Raw genomic sequence first — 19009 nt, forward strand, 5'->3', positions numbered from 1 at the left:
TAAAGAAAACATGGTTATGTCTGTCCATACCTATTGCCATTGCCGGAAACTTGATTTTTTGCTTCTTGCTGATGAAACACCTTTCTCCCTCCTCTGCATTCTTCCAGTTGGCATTGTTCCCCCAAGGACCAAATCACCCATGGATGACGACACCATCCCCATGTCAGGTGTGGTGCGGAGGGGTGCCAGCAACTTAGCCAATGGGCTGAATGCCCGGGTAAGATCAAATTCTGTCATCTTTTCCTAATTATAATTACCGTTAGAGAGATTGAGGCAATACAGAGAGGGTTATGCAGATTGCTAAGATGGGAAAGGAGCAGGAGGGTGGGAGAGGAATTTAAGAAGATCTCATGTTATAGTCTCCTTCCTTTTTTGTTTTGTTTTACTAGTTAGAACACCTTGGGGCTGCTTTGAAGGGGCATGGCAATTTTGAGAGAGGGTGTTTAGCCTTTCTCTCCACACACCCCATGCCTTTTTCTTGATGTAAATCTCGAACACTCACGCACACATAGACACACCCTGGGGGAAGAGACACGTACTAGACAAGTCCTGGTGCTGTTCCTGTTAGTAGCTGGAGAGGAGATCCTAATCACAGCTCTTTCACCTCTGCTCATGTTTTGGAAAAGTTGCAAAAGTTTGGGAATGGCAGCAAAAAGCTCATAAAAAGATTGGTATTATCTATTCACTTGTGAATCGCCTTCCACATATATGTCCCAAGACAATTTACTGACATATCCTTAAAAGCAGCTAGAATAATTTTAAAAAGCAGCACAAGAACAACCAAGTATATGTTTTTTTTTAAACCCACACAAAATGGACCCCAGAGGCTGGAAAAGATCTTCCTGCCCCACCTCTGCACTATGAGCAAAGCTCTAAATGTAAGCTAGATGTCATTGTGTCCGTTCCTCTGTATGATCACACAGGTCTTCTGATTGTGAGGAGGAGACTTTGCAAGCACAGCTGGCGTCTACCTCAGAAGCTTGCCTAATGCAAGGAGGGCAGGAGCAGAGCCAGAGCCAGTGGGCATGCGGCATTGGGCACTGAGCCCACAAAGCAAACCGCCCCTCCTCTGCATAGATGGCAAGAGAACTTTAATATTCAGAGGGGAGGAATACCAGTCAAGGATATACAGTGGAACCTTGGTTATTGAACGTAATCAGTTACGGAAGACCGTTAGACTTCCAAAACATTCGACAACTGAGGCACAATTGCTGGTTGGCAAAATCCATTGAAAAAACGGAGAAACATGCCTCGGAAGCCATTCGACTTCCGAGGCATGTTTGAAAACCGAAGCATTCGCTTCCAGGTTGTTGGCATTTGAAAGCTGAAACGTTTGACTTCTGAAGCGTTTGACAATCAAAGTTCTACTGTATTGCTTTTTGAGCATTGAAAGGAGTTTGTATACACAATTCCTACCATCTTTACGACAACCCTATGAGGTAGGTCAGTGTTGCTATGATCCCCCTTATTGCAAATAAGGGCTAGAGGGCAGAGAGAATATGGCTTACATAGAGCTAAGTCAATTGATGGTGTTATATATACCATCTGTATATCATTTTCATTACATTTTCTTTCAAAGCATTACATGCAGTGAAATTCAACCCAGTGGTCCACAACCTTTCCCAGTCCTCAAACATAATGTTATGCCCAATGTCCTGTGCCCATTATATAATGTTATGCCCAATGTCCTGTGGTGTTATATACTGAAGTTCTCACCCTGGGCCAGCAGGGGGATACTGTAGATAGTTATACAAATGAAGGATCGAAAGTGATGTTCAGTGATTGGATAGTTTTAGAAAGTTTCTACAGTTACGTTGTTCTGGAGCTCTATATAAGCAGGCTGACTGAGCTCCTCCATTCAGTTCTGTTCTGGCCTCTGAATAAACAAGAGCGGTTTGAAGAATCGCTGTGTCGTCTGATAAGATCGCCCACAACTTAACAGATGGCTTAAGGTTTGAACAGGGATCTTCCTATCCCAGCTCTTAGGGAGAAGCAAGACATGGCTGCTGCTCAAAAGGTGGTGCACACCATTGGCTGCTGCTTGAAAGAATGCAGTGACATCACATCTCTCCTCCTTTCCTTTTTACGAGGCCTTAATAGGTAGAGAAGAGGTGGGGAGACAAGTCTGCTGTTTTTGTTTCTCACTACTGTATATCTAGTTAGAAACATTGGAAGCTGCCTTATACTGATTTGCACCATCTAGCTGAGTACTGTCTACACTGGCTGGCAGCAGCTCTCCAGGATTTGAGGTGGGGTTCTCTCCTAGTAATACCTGAGGGTGCTGGGAATTGAACCTGGGACCTTCTTCATGCAAAGCAGATTCTGCACCACTGATCCACAGCCCTTCTGCCCTTGGCCACTGAATTACACCAACTCTCCTCTTTTGTTCCAAAGATAGTGTTGCCAGAAAAGAGCACTGGGGCTTAACTAGATTAGCATTTAACTTTCTCTTGCAGTGCTCTGGAAACTCTCCCCTAGGGTGCTGAAGTCGGTCAGCATCTGTCTTTTCTCCTCATCCTTTCTTTTCACTCAGTAACTGCTGTTCTGTTCCCAAAAAAATGCCCAAGCAGCAATAAACTCGCAGCTGCAGAGCGCAGCCAATGGATTGTTAAATTGCTTCCTCTTTTCTCCTCCCAAATCTGTCACCCCTTTCAGAATCACAGTCTCTCAGACTCACTTTGCCAGTCCTGTCTCCCCCAAACTGTTTTGCCTAGTGGCTGTCCATCCCTTGGCTTTCCATCTTGAAGGGCCATAATAGCTCAGTGGTACAGCATTGCTGATTCAATCCCCAGCATCTCCAGGTAGGATGGAGAGAGATCCCTGTATGAAATCCTGGAGAGTCACTGCCAATTAATGTATAGATAATATTCAGCTAGGGTTGCATATGCACCATACATTTAAAACACATTGCTTCCTCCAAACAACTCTGGGTGTTGTAGACCCCTCACAGCACCACTATTCCCAGCACCCATAACATACTAGGATCCTTTGTGGGATGTCATGTTCTGCAAGCTTATGCTGTGTATGCAGGCATGGACCAATGGCCTGGCTCTGCATAAGGCAGCTTTCTATGTTTGCGTATTTCTCTCCTGATATCTCACGTCAGCCCCTTCTTCTCCTCACAACAGAAACCAAAAAGTTTATGTATAGGTCTATGAATAATAACATTGGGAAATTCAGGGGAGCTTTTTGAGCAGGGCATTTTCCTACTCAAGATAAACCAGCTTCTTCCCATTGCTATATATAACCACGAGGCTCGTGTGTGTGTGTCTCCCCAGGACAGGCCAAAGAGTGCAGTATTTTCGAATGAAATGAAGGCAAAGATGAGCGTAGAGGAGCAGATTGATCGCATGAAGCGCCACCAAAGTGGTTCTATGAAGGAGAAGAGGCGGAGCTTGCAGCTTCCAGCCAATCAGCAACAGGCAGACAGCCTTCTCTCTAAAGCACCTGCCTCTTACAAAGTGGTAATGTATCCCTGCTGTTGTTTATTAGTTACATTTTTGCACAAAGTTGTCTCAAAGTGACTTGCACAATAAAAGTGCTGCATAAATTACAAAGACATTAAAGCCAGATATGCAGCAATAAACAAAATACTCATCCGAAAATGTATTTCAGAGAACAAATCCTACCCCCACCCCCACTTACCCCACCCCCCAAAAGCCCACTTACATAATGAACTACTCTCCCAAGACCCGGGTAAATGAAAATGTTTTGGCTCGGCGCCTAAAGTTGCACAACAATGGTAGAGATGATTCAGTCATGTGAGTCTGCCCACCTGGTGTAAGGCAGCCCACAACACAAAGTTGCCACCTTTGAGAGCAAGACCGCAGAGCTGCCCTTTGCGTGGCAAGTTCCCGCCCCAACCAGTGAAAATAATGACACAGGACACAATTATTAAGGTTAATGTGCTAAATAAGACCACAACTTTATTGGTTACAGGTGATGAGCGGTATTGGCTTAGGCATTGGTCCTAACAGACATATCCAATTTCAGCCCATCCGCTTGAAGTCCAGGAAGGGTTAACCACCAGTAGGGGGAGTCCTGCTGATGCACATCAACTAGTAACTCCCCCAGGGTCACCACTTGGGGGTGTGCCTTAGGCCCTCACCTCCCCAGGCTTCAGACAGGGCCACGCCCCCTGGAATCCTTTATCGGACTACCCTTCAATATGTGGGGCAGGTGATGGCTCTACCTCAACTCTTCCATCTATAGAACAATACCAATGCCTAACTGCCAATACCCAGAAAATTGTGACGATTTGCTACGAGGTAGGTAAAAAACCAAGTGGCTGGTGCCAATTTGCCAAGTGGAAAAAATTCTTACCAGGCCCCTCAACAGCGACCAACCAAGGTCCATAGCAAGGTCAAAGAACGAAAACCTTATAGGGTGGGAGGGCCCGCAACCCCACTTCCTCCGTAGGGTGGAAGTGGCTTTCCCAGCATGGCGGCCTTCTGACTGACCTTTTGGGTGACAATTCCCATTGGACCCAGCCAGCATGACCAAAAGAAGGCTGCCTTAGAGTGTGGCAGGTGAGAAAACGATGGAGGCAACATGCAAGGAATGAAATATAAAATACCAGCAAGTGCTTATGGAGAGTGATCTGCATTTCTATCACGTCCCGACTCTAATGTGTGTGTTGGTGGGGGCATGAATTGTTCTAGGTGCGCAGACATCGCAGCATCCATGAGGTGGACATATCTGATCTGGAAGCAGCGTTACGCTCTGAAGACTCCGGAAGGATGTATGAGACTCCTCGGGAGGAGATTGCACGTCTGCGCAAAATGGAGCTGGAGCCAGAGCATTATAATGTGGACATCAGCAAGGAGGTGAAGTCCATGCTTCCTCTGTGCCTTGGCCTACAAATCATCATCATCATAATAAATTTATTATTTATACCCTGTCCATTTGGCTGGGTTTCCCCAGCCGCTACCCAAAATAGGATCCTCCTCCCTCACATGAATTTACAGTGTGGTTTAAGTGCCTGGTTTGAAATTCACAGAAGTACATGTAAAGATGGAGCAAGATCTCAGGGCATGGTCAGAGGGCAGTGGAGTCTTTTCCCTTAGGACGAATAGGGCATTGCTCCATCCATCTTATTCTGACCTCAGCCGGCCTCCACCTGTCTTCCTGCTTACAACCAGTCCAGGCAGGGGGTGCTGCCTTGTCAGCTTCCTCCTCCTTAGTCTCAGTATTTCACTTACAGAACTCAGCAGGCAGAAGGATGGGGACAAAAGCAGACTTAAGTTGGCTCTGCCTGTCATTGGCTCCAACTCCACCTGCTGTTGGTCTCTCTGCCTTCTGCCCTACCAGCTGTCACTGTGGCACATGATGCAGCCACCTTGCTGAAGCTAGGTAGATTTGGGTCTGACTGGTATTTGGGTGTAAGACTACCTTGGGTTCCATAATGGGGGAAAGGCAGAATATTAGTATTTTAAATAAGTAAGATAAAAAAGATGGTCCCTGAGGGTTAACACTTTGTATGGGGTGTGCGCCCTGGCTAAATGATTACGCTGTATGTTTGCAGGGGTGGAGGGGATGAAGAAAGCTGTCTTCATTGAGAGCCAGTGTGGTATAGTGGTTAAGAGCGGTAGACTCCTAATCTGGTGAACTGGGTTCGCGTCTCCGCTCCTCCACATGCAGTTGCTGGGTAACCTTGGGCTAGTCACACTTCTTTGAAGTCTCTCAGCCCTGCTCACCTCACAGAGTGTTTGTTGAGGGGGAGGAAGGGAAAGGAGATTGTTAACAGCTTTGAGACTCCTGGGACTAGTGATAAAGCGGGATAACAAATCCAAACTACTCCTCCTCCTCCTCCCCTCCTCCTCCTCCTCCTCCTCCTTCTCCTCCTCCTCCTCCTCCTCCTCCTCCTCCTCCTCCTCCTTCTTCTTCTTCTTCTTCTTCTTCTTCTTCTTCTTCTTCTTCTTCTTCTTCTTCTTCTTCTTCTTCTTCTTCTTCTTCTTTCTTCTTCTTCATGTCAAGATGCCAGGACATCAAGGGGACAATCTGGAGAGGATTCAGAGTTAGGGTGCTTTGTGTGAGATCTGATCTAGTACTTCTATTAGAAATAGACGTGGGTAGTATCATGGCCAAGGGTTGGATGCTCGAGAAAGGTTATTATGTCAGTTAATCTTCATTGCCACCTTTTCAGCTCACAGTCTGTCTTGTTCTGCTCTTCAGCTTTCCACCCCAGACAAAGTCCTCATCCCAGAAAGGTACATTGAGCTGGAACCTGATACTCCACTGAGCCCAGAGGAGATGAAGGAGAAGCAAAAGAAAGTGGAGAGGATAAAGACGCTGATTGCCAAATCCAGGTGCATTGCAGACCAGAACCTTCTTTCTCCCACATCACATGTTTTTGCTTTCTCATTATGCCACCCAATCACTGATCACCAACCCATGCCTGCTTTTCCATGGGCATTTACTAAGGAATAGCCATGCTCTGTTCACTCACTTTTAACAGGGCATCTGCATGACATTGTAAACAAAACATCTGGATCCCATGTTTTCCCTGCTTAGCTTCTGTTTCTTCCCCACCCACAAGCCCAGATTTTTTGAATACAATAGAAAAGCTGTGCAGCTTAGCCAGTTGTAGATAACCTACGACAAGGGATGTAAGAAGCTGGCAATTTCCATAAATCATATAGCTATTTACATAAGATACATTCATGTCATTGTAAAGGGAAATGTCAAAACAATGTAAAACAAAATAATAAAATATGTATCATTTGTGGAACTATGTGAACAAATACTGATTGAATTTGCTTGACTGATTTCCATTCCTGAGTACAGACGAGCACTTGAACTGCTGCAATTTGTGTTTCCTTTTCCATATTTGTCAGAATTCCTCCCTATCACTCAGCTGTTGTTCTTTGAGGATACTCCATTCCATTCCCCCCCCATTTTCCATTCCTCCCCTCTCAATTAACCAGTCAATATTCTGTGGCTATTGAACATGTTTAATTCTCATGGGGCTGTTTTTGCAGTGGCTCCTCCCCAGGGAATAGTGATGTTTGTATGTGTGTACCATCTATCAATGCTTCTCCTATCCCACTGATCTGCTTCTTTGAGTGCTAACTCCCTTGTAGCCAAAACATGTCCTGGGGCAGCCAGCTACAGGTAATAACCCCAAGTTTCCTCTCTTGCAGCATGCAGAATGTGGTCCCCCTCAACGAGGGAGAAGTGGACGTGACCCAGGACCCAGAAACCCAGTTGCAGGAACAGGAGAAGCGAATAGAGATCTCCTGTGCCTTGGCTGCAGAAGCCTCCCGACGGGGCCGCATGCTCTCAGGTAAGGTACCGGTGCAAGGAAGATTAGGCAGTGGAGCAATGCAGCCGCAAAGAAACAAAAGGCTTTTCCTCCCTCTGCAAGTTCTGCAATTAAGTGTGGGATATATAAGTCATGGTAGAAATGAATTACAGATGACTACGTAATTCCCTTGTGCAGGCAAGGCTTTCAAAATAAGATGGATTTGACAGCTGGCATGCTAGCCGGTGTAAATTAGAACCACTGCTTTAAATTAGTTATAGTGATTTATAAAGGCCAGAGAATTGTCTTGCAACGCCAGACGTGCTGCTGCAGTGCTTTGCTTTTATACTAGTGGTGATGTGTCAAAAGGGGCATATTTGCATCATTGCTGCCAAGTGCCACATAATGTCAAACATATATTAATTGGTCTCGGCTGTCAAGTTGCTTGTGCAGTGACATGCATTACATTGAACTTTGCTGTCCTCTTTTTTTACTCCTTTAATTTGCAGCCCTTAAGGAGCAATGCCTGGCAATTGGCATAAACTTACGGGTCCTGATGTGTGGGAAACATCAGTTCTAGCAAATTAAATATATACCATGCATATATATATTATGTAAAAGCTGGCCCATTCTTTTAGCTGGTCTTAAATAACCAGTTGCATCCCATTTTTTCAAAAACCTCAGGTAACTAGCTAATGCAACGCAGGGCCCTCCAACAGAGGCAGCCCAGTTTCCGTGGCCCAAAGTACTGAGAGGTCACCATCCATTTAGAGGGACTTGGGAATAATTCAGCATATCTCAAATGGAGGAGGCCTTAGCTTAAAGCTTGGGCGAGAAGACCACATACCTGCCCAGTGAGCCAAGTGCAAAGAGGTCCAGTTCTCTTCCTAAACCTAGGTCTTGAGTAAGATGAAGTAGTTAGCCCTTCCTGCTATTACCAGCTGCTGTTGCAGCTGATGGACACAGCTTCCAATTTTCCCTATAATGATGGCATTAGATGAGCTTGTGCTTGGCTGCAGGGGCAACCAGATTGCTAACAAGAGGAGAAAATAAGGTTCTCCTTGGCCTGCACATTTTCTTCCTCTGCTGCTGCTGCTGCTGCTGCAGTGGCTGCCTAAGCAAGAAAAAAGACCTGGGGGCTTTTTCCCACACAAGAGGATGCATGGAATGTTGCCCCTGGAGGTGTAGTGTTACTGTTCAGTGCAGGGACAGCCAACATGGTGTCTTCTAGATGTTGGATTATGACTCCCATTACTCCTGGCCATTGGCTATGCTGGCTGGTGCTGATGGAAGCTGGAGCCCAACAACATCTGGAGAGCAATGTGTTTGCTGTCCTAGGCTAGTGCATGCATTGCAGGGGGAAGTTCCCACTGATTTCCTTTAGGGGAATACCAGAGGAGTCCAAGACACCTTGCGTAATGCTGCTTCCCTTTCTGAGTGTTTTCGATTCCTATCAGTTCAACCCTGGGAAAAGAGTAAGAGTTATGCCAAATGGTGGGAGATTCATGACAAACAAAACACAGTGTTTCTTCACACAGTGCAGCGCCAACCTATGAGACCTCCCTGTTCAAATGCAGGAATGCCATTTTGCTGTGGGAACGGCAAACACGGCAGCTGGCAATGGTGTTCGTGGCCTGATGAAAATGACTTGGGGACATGCTAGCTGTGTGTTTATCATTGCATTTGATGGATTTCCCACCACCTGCACTCTACTACCCAGCTACCTCTGGCTGCTGAAGAAGAGCTGCTGTGTAATGCTGACTTATTTGCTTTGTGGCCAAGCTTGTGCAGGAGGCTGGAGGGAGATTATTATTATTCAAGCCACGTCTGGTCTAAAGAATCTATCATGAATAGCTGCACCTTCCGGGGCTGCTATGAAGGCATTCCATTCACATGAATATTAATGCTTAGCGCTATTTTCTGATGAGACACCAAGCAAAAAAATTATAATTCAGCCTTCCTTTAATCACATGGCAGGGTAGGGTGCCCATCTTCCTACAAGGTGGTGTGTCTACCTCCCTACAGGGTGAATGGTGTGCTGCTCCCATCATTGCCTTACTCTGCGGTTGTCTCTGTGCAGTGCTAGTGGAAATCATGCACACATAACACGAGGAGGGAGCTGTTTTGTGCCACTCTGTGATTTCTGATCATGCTTCCTATTCCCTTTCCTCTAACCCCAGTTTGCTGTATGGCAGCTTTCACCAACCTGGTGCCCTCCAGATGTTGTTGGACTGCAACCCCCACCAGCCACAGCCAGCACTAGCTGGGGCTGATGGGAGATGTAGTTTCGCAACTTCTGAAAGGCACCAGGTTGTCAAAGGCTGCTCTATGAAATGTGTTTCCTTGCCTTTGCTTCCCATTTCTGTATGCTCTTCAGACCCTGTCTCCATTTCTTGTTTCCAGCTCAGTGTGCCACCCCGAGCCCTCCCACCTCCCCAGCCTCCCCGACTCCACCGACCAAGTCCCTCTCGTCTGATTCATCCCAGGGCGGCGACAGCCATTTTATGCGTGTCTGAGCCATAAAGTAAGCACTTCTCTTTTTTTTTACTTTTACTTTTGCTTTTCTTTCTTTTTCTTTTTTTTACTCTATTCATTTCATATCTCTATATGCCTTGGTCTCTTGGAGAAAAGAAGTGGTAAGCTTCTTTTCCAAGAGTTTCATCTTCTCTCCTCACCAATCCATCCATTCACTGAGATTCACTAAGATAACCCTTTCTTCTGTGCTGTGTAAGCTCAGTCGCCTTCCACAGAGTTAAGGGCAAGATGCTTCCGTGGTGAATCAAGGCGCTATGCTTTGTTCTGGAGCCCCTGGGGCAAAGTGACCTTATTTCAATGAGCAATGATTCCCCATGCCAATTAAACCAAGAGAATATTATTGAATGAGCACATTGTTGTAGCTCAGAGTATGGACCCAGGAGACCCTGCTCTGTCATGTCATGAACACAGTAGATAGCCTGGGCCCAAACATGCCACTGGGTGTATTTTCTCAATACACTGCATGTATTGAAATCAGAAAACATACTTAAGTTAAGAACATAAGCAGAACCTGCTGGGTAAGAGCAATGGCCCATCTAGTCCAACATTCCATTCCCACAGTGGCTGACCTGTGGGAAGACTGCAAGCTGGGCATGGACACATCAACTCTCTGCCCACTTGCAGTTCCCAGCAACTGGTATTCTTAGGAGACCATAAGCTTAATCGGGGAAATCAAAAGCAGTAGCAGCAGAGCCACCATCCCAACGCCAGTGTCACTACAGCTTACTAGGGTGGTGTTTCTGTGGGACAGGGCAGCAGCAAGGTCAGGACTTCTGGTTTCCTAGCAGGTAGGTTGCTGTTGAGAGCCAGTGTGGTGTAGTGGTTAAGGGTGGTAGACTCGTAATCTGGTGAACCGGGTTCGATTCCCCGCTCCTCCACATGCAGCTGCTGGGTGACCTTGGGCTAGTCACACTTCTCTGAAGTCTCTCAGCCTCACTCACCTCACAGAGTGTTTGTTGTGGGAGAGGAAGGGAAAGGAGAATGTTAGCCGCTTTGAGACTCCTTCGGGTAGTGATAAAGCAGGATATCAAATCCAAACTCTTCTCTTCTGTTGCTTACTGGGAGAGGAAGGACAATGCTGTGGGGAGGTTAGCAGGATGCAAATGCACCATCAGGAGCACTTGATTGATTCTGCCAGTGCTTTTGCACCACACTGACCACCCCACCACTTCATCCCTCTCCCTCCCAGAAAGCAACAGCAACCAACCTGCTGGAAAGCTAACATAACAGTTTTCCCACCCAATGTGCCACTTCATAACTAAGGGAATGGTTGATGTTAAGCTGAACTGCTATGTGCCACCATTAGGGACACCAACTGGTACAGAACATCCAAAATTTGGACAAAGCTATGGAAATATTATTTTTTTGTTGGGTTTAGTCTTCCATCAGCTCCAGCCAGCCTGGTCAAAGGTTGGAGATGACAGGAGTTGTTGTCCATCAGCATCTGGAGGGCCACAGGTTCTGTTGCTATAACACATTAGGTTGCTTCTGTGAACTGAACCAAAAGATGGAGATGGGCATCTATGATGAGCCACAACTCCATCTTTTAGGCTGGACAATGGCCTGGGCATTGGCTCCATTTGATAAAGTGGGACTTTCTTCCCACTATACACGTATAAGATTGTGCTGTTAGTCTAGTCATCATCTGTGGTTGACAGACCAAAAAATCTTACAGTGGTATTCCTCAACCTGATGCTCTCCAGATTGGCTGTGCTGACTGAGGCTGATGGGAGCTGTAGTCCAAAACATCTTGAGGACACCAGGTTGGGAAAGGTTACTTTAGACTGTCCTGCTGAACTGTGGGCTAGAACTCTAACTGACTTGTGTTTGACACAACCTTTCTTGGTGAAGACCTTTAAAGCTTTGAGAGAGCTCCCAGAGCAGAAAGCTAAAGCTGCTAATGTCAATGAAACCTCTCTCTATGACATTCCTTCGAGGCACGTCTAGCAAATTCACAGCCTCTGCAAATCCCTCAAGCCTGCTGTGAGGGAAATGTCAAAGGCCTGTGCAACAGGCCCACAACTTTAGGTACCAACAGCAGTCACTGATTCTTTTCTCCTCTTCTCCCCTATTCTTCCAGCACAGGCCCTGGCTGCTGTGAATGCTGTGAAGTTCCACGGAGCCACGTTTTAACCCACGGCGTCTGCACCCCAACCGCTGAACAACACGCGTGGTCATTGTTAGGGTTCTCTCAGCACACCCATCTCCTTCAGTCAAGCTGCGGAAACTTTTCGGGAAAGAATAGCTGCCATCAAGGGAGAGCAGGGATGGCATTTGCCTTTGTCCCATTTCCTCCTGCTGCTGATATGGCCTGTACCAACTGCCCACAGTTCAGTAGGCTATAGTGCAGGAGCTGTTTCCATTCTTGCCAGACAGGTCCTCTGTATCAGGTGCAGCAGACTCCCAAGGCTAAGGACCGGGAGCAAAAGAACAGCTGTGTCTTGGCAAAGAGGCAGCACTGAGCCAGAAAAGGGATGCTGTCAACAGGACTGGGAGGTGATGTAGCTCATCTCCTGGAGCTCTATGGCCTGCAAGTTCTGGCAGCAGGGAAGGAAGGTTGTGTGAAGAATGACTTTGTATCTGCAGCCAGGGAATTCATAACCCTCTACTGAAGTGAGCACTAGATGTTTCTTCTCCTCCTCCTTCTCCCCCCTTACACACACACACACACACACAGCCCTTTGGTCTCTCCTCTGCCAACCAGAATGGCTTTTAGCATCTTTCGCCTGTGGAGCTAAGCAACCCGTGCACGGCCACGCTTCCCTGCTAATGCTCACAGCCTTTCACAGGAAAAGGAAAGACAGCAAGGAAGCACAAGTGGACGGACAGAACTTTGTGGATGTGGCAGAAGACAGAAGGTTGACCGTGTGGGGACCCAAAGTGGCTTTGGAATCTTGCTAGGGTTGTGAGGATGTTGCTGTGGCTGGGATGGGCCGGTGTTTTCTTCTTTCCCAAGCTTAGGGGTTGGGTGGATGGAATGGAAGGTGCGGGCAATGTATGTGGACGTGTTTTAGGGGTGCGGGCGGAAGATATAATGGGGGAGGGAAGAGGTTAGAAAAGCCTAGTTGGCGGTGATTCACCACTAGGTGAAGCTTTAATGCTTTCTGCAACCCAGAGAGGTTGTCTTTTATCTGTAGGGGAAGAAAAAACAAAACTGGGACTGGATGGGTGACATTTCTTCTCACATCACAGCCAACTCGGGAGAGTGCCACTGAGCATTTTCCTCCTGGCTTCTCCAGGGCTTCAAGTAATAGGATCTAAACTGTGTGCTGGATAGATCACTGTGTTCACCAAGCACTTGTCGCTTGCACCATCAGGTACTGCTGATGAAAACTGGATAGGGGGCTAGATGGAATATGGATCTGAACTAGACTGGATGGGCCATGAATCAGCCTCCATGGAATGTGTGAAGCAAAACTCTCCTGGCTACTGGAGGAGGGGAGGAGGGGGGACTGAAGCAAGACCTCTGATGTTCATTATGTATCCTCCTGCTTTATTCCCCACCACAACAGCTTGTAGGCAGTGCGTTTTTTCTAAAGAAAAATGTTTAGGAGTACTCTCATTTTCCTACTCATATTGAAATACTGCCCCTCAATGAGGGCAAACTTAGATTCACAAACTGTTTAGGGATATCTGTCCCCTTGCATCCCACCAGAAGAAAAGCACTGCTTGTAGGTGATTTGGAAGTAGAGTTCTCTCTCAAACACAGACGCCTGCAGCCTTCATCAATCTCCTCTCTGAAGGGTGCAGTAATCATTGCCGTGACCTTTCAGAGCAATTGAGCTCGTATATTAAGAGCATAGGACTAGTGGTGCACCTGCTCCAAGCTCAGACCACCTCAAATGAGCCCTCATTAGTTTCTCAATAGCTTGAGAGCAGAACCAGCTCAGAATAGAGATTGGCCAGAGGTGCAGGCAAAGAGAGAGGACTTGGCAGACCTCAAGAAATACCAACCAAACCTCTCTTGAAACATATTCAAACAGTGCTGATTCATACCTAGCCAGGAAACTTACCAGAATGAGGGTCTAAATTGGACCTTCTTTTGCCCTGCAGTTGTCTTCTGAAAGGGGACTTATACCTGGTAAGACTTATCATTTAGGGCCGTGGTAGTCAACTTCCGTGCTCTCGGAGGATGCTTTCTTCTCTAGTGATCCATGGGCTGGACATATATTTCACCCCACAACCTAGACCTTTTTAACAGTAGTCAAGCTCTGCATTAAAGCTGGCACCAACTTGCAATAAGGGCTTTGCAGTTCTGCAGCATAGCACTCAGGCATGGATAGGGCATTGCACAGCAAACCCAGAGAGATGTAACATTAAAGCATGGGCTGCCTCACACCACACCTTTAGAAAGAATTTTACTTCTACTTGAACCCTGTGGGCCAAAGTTTTTACACTCAAAATATTGTTAGGCCATCATGAGGCACATGAAATTGCTTCATACCAAAAATAAGGTCAAGCTGGACAAAGTCTTCCCAAACTGGTTCCTTCATTCTGTCTCAAATCTTTCTGAAAGAAACTCAGATTGTTCTAACTCTAGCTTAGAACACAAAAATGCAGCTGGCTTTTCTTTTTTTAATTCCCTTGAGCTGGATTTTCAGATGGGGTCTTGGTTATTTTGTTTTTGTTTTTAAAAAGTTGGATTCCCATTCATTCAATGTTTTGTTTGATTGTTTCCTTGAAGGGCCAACACTTTAGATTGAGATTCAACTTCTAGGTGGCAATTTAGTTGATTTGAAATGCTTATACATTCACAAAAAAAGGTAGCAACTTCATTCTGGACCTGGCTTTAACATAAGCATGTCCATAAATGTATTTATGAGTTTTAGTCAAACATGCATCAAAACTGGGGGATCTTTTTTCCATATTTATTGGAGCAATACTGCTGTGGCTTCTAAAATCTGCCATTCTAAAACCATATACAGTAATCAAGGCTGATGGAGACTGAACATCAGTTAGTTTTCTAAGATAATGCTCAAGCTACAAGATGGGCTGATCTCCCACCCCTTAGGTCATGGTGCTCTTAGATATTGTTTCTAGAAGGTTTGAGGGCAAAGAGGATGATTTGACCAGAGAGAGAGAGGGGGGGGGGAGGTAGAAGCAGAATCTCTGAATTTTACCAAGCCCTACCTGTGTTATCCACCATAATCTCAATACTGTCTCAAATAATCTTATTTAATTGAGGCTCTTTGCAGTGTTGTAGTTCTATGAAAAGGTTGGCTTGACAGAAAAGAATGGTTTTGAACTTTCTTCTCAGTACAATTCGGTTTTCCACACCACGTGCACTATTTAGTGCGCTAAATTGGAATCTGTGTATACACGATTTGGGCAGTCCTAAATTTCAAGAAACAGGCCTACCACCATCAAGTCCGGTTTGGCCCTGAGGCAGGGATTGGGGGGGGGAGCTCTAGGTGCTGTTAGACTCCCAACTCCTTTTGACCCCAGACAGCATAGCCAATGGTCAGGGAAGTTGGAAGTTGTAGTCCAACAACACTGAAGGACCACAGATCCAGGAGATAGGAGCCCTGTTCATGAAAGGAAAAGGGACAATTACAGAAACTGTCCCCCCACCCCAGTGGGGGATTGTTCTGAGTATACATAGATAGAATTGCACTGTGAATTTTATTAGCGTCCATTCCCACGTTCATTTTAACAAGCTTCCACCTCGTAATCTCCCACCTTGGGGTTAGCTTCCTCCTTGACACTTCTGAGAATCCACCTCAACTGATACTGACCAGAATGATAAGTTCTTGGCAAATAACAAGATCTTTGCCATACAACACAGTGAAAAACTCTTGGCAGGCTATCCCTAAATCAGAAATGTTTTCCACCTCCCTGTCCAATGAAATGATGAAGTCTGTTTTGTTATTTAAACGATCCTTTTGGCAATATGTAGAACACTCCAGGGAATCAGAGTTTTTGTTCCTTTCTTTCTCCTTCAACATTCCAGGATGATGATGTTAAAAATTATTGGTTCTGCTCCTGCAGTAGCACCCATGTTAGCTCATTAAAAACTGTCCCTTCATTATCCTCTACATGCCTTAATATATGTTTTATGGAAATTATACAGTGATGTGTGCTAAATATCTATATCTTTGTTTTTCCCCCTCTTCTCACTAAACTGTTTTGTTTCAAGCTTATGTTCTCTCTCAGTGCACAGGGCCACTGAAGCCAGCCCTGCCACTGAGTTACTGAAATGGAGTCACTTTGGGCAGTTTTATCAGAATAATTAAGAAAATAAAAAAATAAAAGAAGACATATTTAAATAAATATATATATTTTCTGCTTTTATTGAAAGCAAATTTATTTAAAAATAAATGTAAGCTGTCAATTTAGAGGAAGGATGCATTTATTTCCTTGTTTGTTGGGTACGGAAGTTGCTTTTGTATGTCAGGGACCAGTCCTCAGCTGAAGCTGTTTGGCAGTGGCTCATTTGTTGACTTAAGCCCATTGAGGCTCTGGCCCAGGAGGTACATTATAGGAAGATGAGTAGGACTGTAGCATATCAGGGACCGCAAAGATTGTCTTGCTGGTACGCAGCTATCCCATGGGGATTCTTGCAATATAGGTGGCTTTCCCCCTACTTTGTGTCAATGCTACTTCTTCTTTTATAATTTTGTTCACGCGAATGTGTTTTTGTGTGGCAAAGCAGCTGGATTTCATCCTGTTTCTCTCCATCATGATCACTCTCCCAGCTACTACCCTTCCCTACTACCATTCCCCTTAACATTGTTGGGGAGAGACACATCCTTCAGATGTGACCTGCATTTTCTCTTGTTGTGAAGGCATCCTTGACATTTTCTAAATGGTGGCAGCTCATTAGATAAGCAAGAGTCGAAGAGAGGCCTCAATTAGCCTCTTGAAAGCTTGTCGGCTTGGGATTGACCGTCCCTTGACATCAGAGTAGGCCTCCTTATTCCACCTCTTGAGGTAGTGGTTCTGCCTGTGCATCTGTTTGAGAGATGTGGAGGTCACCTTGCAAGGGTACAGGTGTCAGTGAAACCATTCAACCGGTGTTCACATAAGAAAGGAATGAAGCAAGGACTCTGCCACTTTTTGCAGCCTCTTGCCTATTTTTCTGTCAAGGAAGTTTTGGATCCTAGGTCCAATTACCCTTCCCCCTTCTTTTCTTGCAATTGAGAAAGGCTTTAAAAATGGCACGAAGGCTGTCAAGGAATGTTCTCCATCACCCCTCACCAGCCCTCTGCTCAGTTAATAGCTAGGTGGAGTCTGTGACCAATTATTGCTCATGTCACTTTAAGTGTTTTGAGGTTACAAGCTGTGAGCTCTCAACAGAATGCGTTTCGCATCACAGTTTTACAGTATTGTGGAACATGTTTTTAAATGGTTTTATTTTAAGTGTTTTCCCTTCACTTCTAATAACACTTTCATATGCCAGCAGCACCTGTAACCAAGAGGAACTACATTATTTATGCACATTATTTGGAGCAATTTTTATTTTTATTTGCTTGTGTTAGGTTTAAAAGAACTATCAAAAAAGCAATGTGATGTTGATGTCTTTCTTTTGTATAAAAGTGACCTTAGATGATGACAATTTTAAAAATTAGCAGTCTGTGATTTTAAAAAACAGTATGTCAGTGGCTTGGGGTTCTTCACACCAAACCATGGAATAATTTTTCCAGTAATTAAATCTGCAGCAGCTTGCTTAATATTCCCCTCCCAGCAGCATTTGTTCTAGATGTAGCTACTTAAAAGGGTCAAAATCTCACACAAGGAAAACAAAACAAAACAAATAAATGCATTTGTACCTTGCAAGTTTGTATAAAGCAAATAAATAAAAATTGATGGTTTGTAAATGGACGGTGTGCTTCTCCCATTCTTCTCAGTGTGCATGTCAAAGAGTTGGGAAATGAAAGAAGGAATGACAAAGCAGTGGCCTGCTGGTAAGATTAGTTCCTGACAATAAGTATCTCAATACAGCCAGCCAGTGTGGTGTAGTGGTTAAGAGCGGTAGACTCGTAATCTGGTAAACAGGGTTTGGGTCTCCGCTTCTCCACATGCACTGCTGGGTGACCTTGGGCTAGTCACACTTCTCTGAAGTCTCTCAGCCCCACTCACCTCACAGAGTGTTTGTTGTGGGGGAGGAAGGGAAAGGAGAATGTTAGCCGCTTTGAGACTCCTTCGGGTAGTGATAAAGTGGGATATCAAATCCAAACCCTTCTAATAATAATAATAATAATAATAATAATAATAATAATAATAATTTAGTATCTCAATACTAAATGCTCTTCACCACCAGCCTTGTGCATCAGACCAGTTGATGGCCCTGCAATCCTGTGCATAGGAAGAGAATCCCACCAAGTACAATGGGACTTATTCCCATGTAAGTCTGTACAGGATTACAGAGGTTCAGCACAACTCTGTACAGATCTTCTGAGAACTAAATTCCACTGCATTCAATAGCAGTTCGTTCCAGGTAAGGGGGGAGAGGATTGTACTCAGAGAAAGGAGACTTAGATGTTATGTTAATGGGCAAGGTTGTGCATCACAGTAGTTATTTGTACGGCGGTTCCATTTTTGCCAAACCTTTGAGAGATCAACTTATAAAATGATTGCAAGAATTTCAATAGAAGCAGCAAGGATAGTTGGGTTATATCATGAGCATGAAAATACATTTCCTATTTCAAAATGTGCTGAATGATTCACTTATTGGAAATAGATTCTCTTCTTGTGTCCTTAGTTATTTGTCAAGCACCAAAAGAGAACATATAGATCTTGTGCCTTAGTGACGCAGATATAGATAATACAGCTGTCCCTGGCCAGTTAATTAGCTTTTTATTATGGTATTTCTTTGCTCGCTGCTTGCATGAGAATGGGACATGTATTCTATTTTCTATGCAATAGAAAAGGAAATGCTCCAAGACTGCGTCAGAGGGATTATTATTATTATTTCTTGAGGTTAATAGAAGATGTTTGCATGAAACAAAATAGTTGGCAAGATGCTATGCAATATACCAATGGTCCAATGGCTGGACTCTATATCTAGCTGATAAACCTTCCAGATTCTTTTTTGGCCTTCACATCTTTCCACCCTGCCCTCTAAGCTAGGGATTCCCAAACTGGCCCGTGGGCCACCAGTAGCCCATAAGATTCATCCAGGTGGTCCACATCATCTTGGAATCACAGAACTGTAGAGTTGGAAGAGACCACTAGGATCATCTAGTCCAACCCTGCAATGCAAGAATCTTGAACCCACAGCCCTGAGATTAA

The 19009-nt window shown here is 45.0% G+C and overlaps 1 protein-coding gene across 17 annotated transcripts in view; it reads left to right on the top strand.

Annotated features, from left to right (window-relative positions):
- Nucleotides 1-15035, top strand: part of PLEKHA6 (pleckstrin homology domain containing A6) — a 185965-nt gene extending 170930 nt beyond the window's left edge. For all 17 annotated transcript variants that reach the window (XM_081914529.1, XM_081914539.1, XM_081914531.1 and 14 more), the window contains 7 exons: nt 108-217; nt 3279-3464; nt 4662-4826; nt 6175-6308; nt 7143-7285; nt 9647-9767; nt 11859-15035. In XM_081914529.1, coding sequence (XP_081770655.1) covers nt 108-217; nt 3279-3464; nt 4662-4826; nt 6175-6308; nt 7143-7285; nt 9647-9759 — 851 coding nt within the window. In that variant the 3' untranslated portion in view covers nt 9760-9767; nt 11859-15035. The remainder of the gene's footprint in view (nt 1-107; nt 218-3278; nt 3465-4661; nt 4827-6174; nt 6309-7142; nt 7286-9646; nt 9768-11858) is intronic.
- The last annotated feature ends 3974 nt before the right edge of the window (nt 15036-19009 follow it).

Source organism: Podarcis melisellensis (genome assembly GCF_964234715.1).
Source record: "Podarcis melisellensis genome assembly, chromosome: 6".
NCBI lineage: Eukaryota > Metazoa > Chordata > Lepidosauria > Squamata > Lacertidae > Podarcis > Podarcis melisellensis.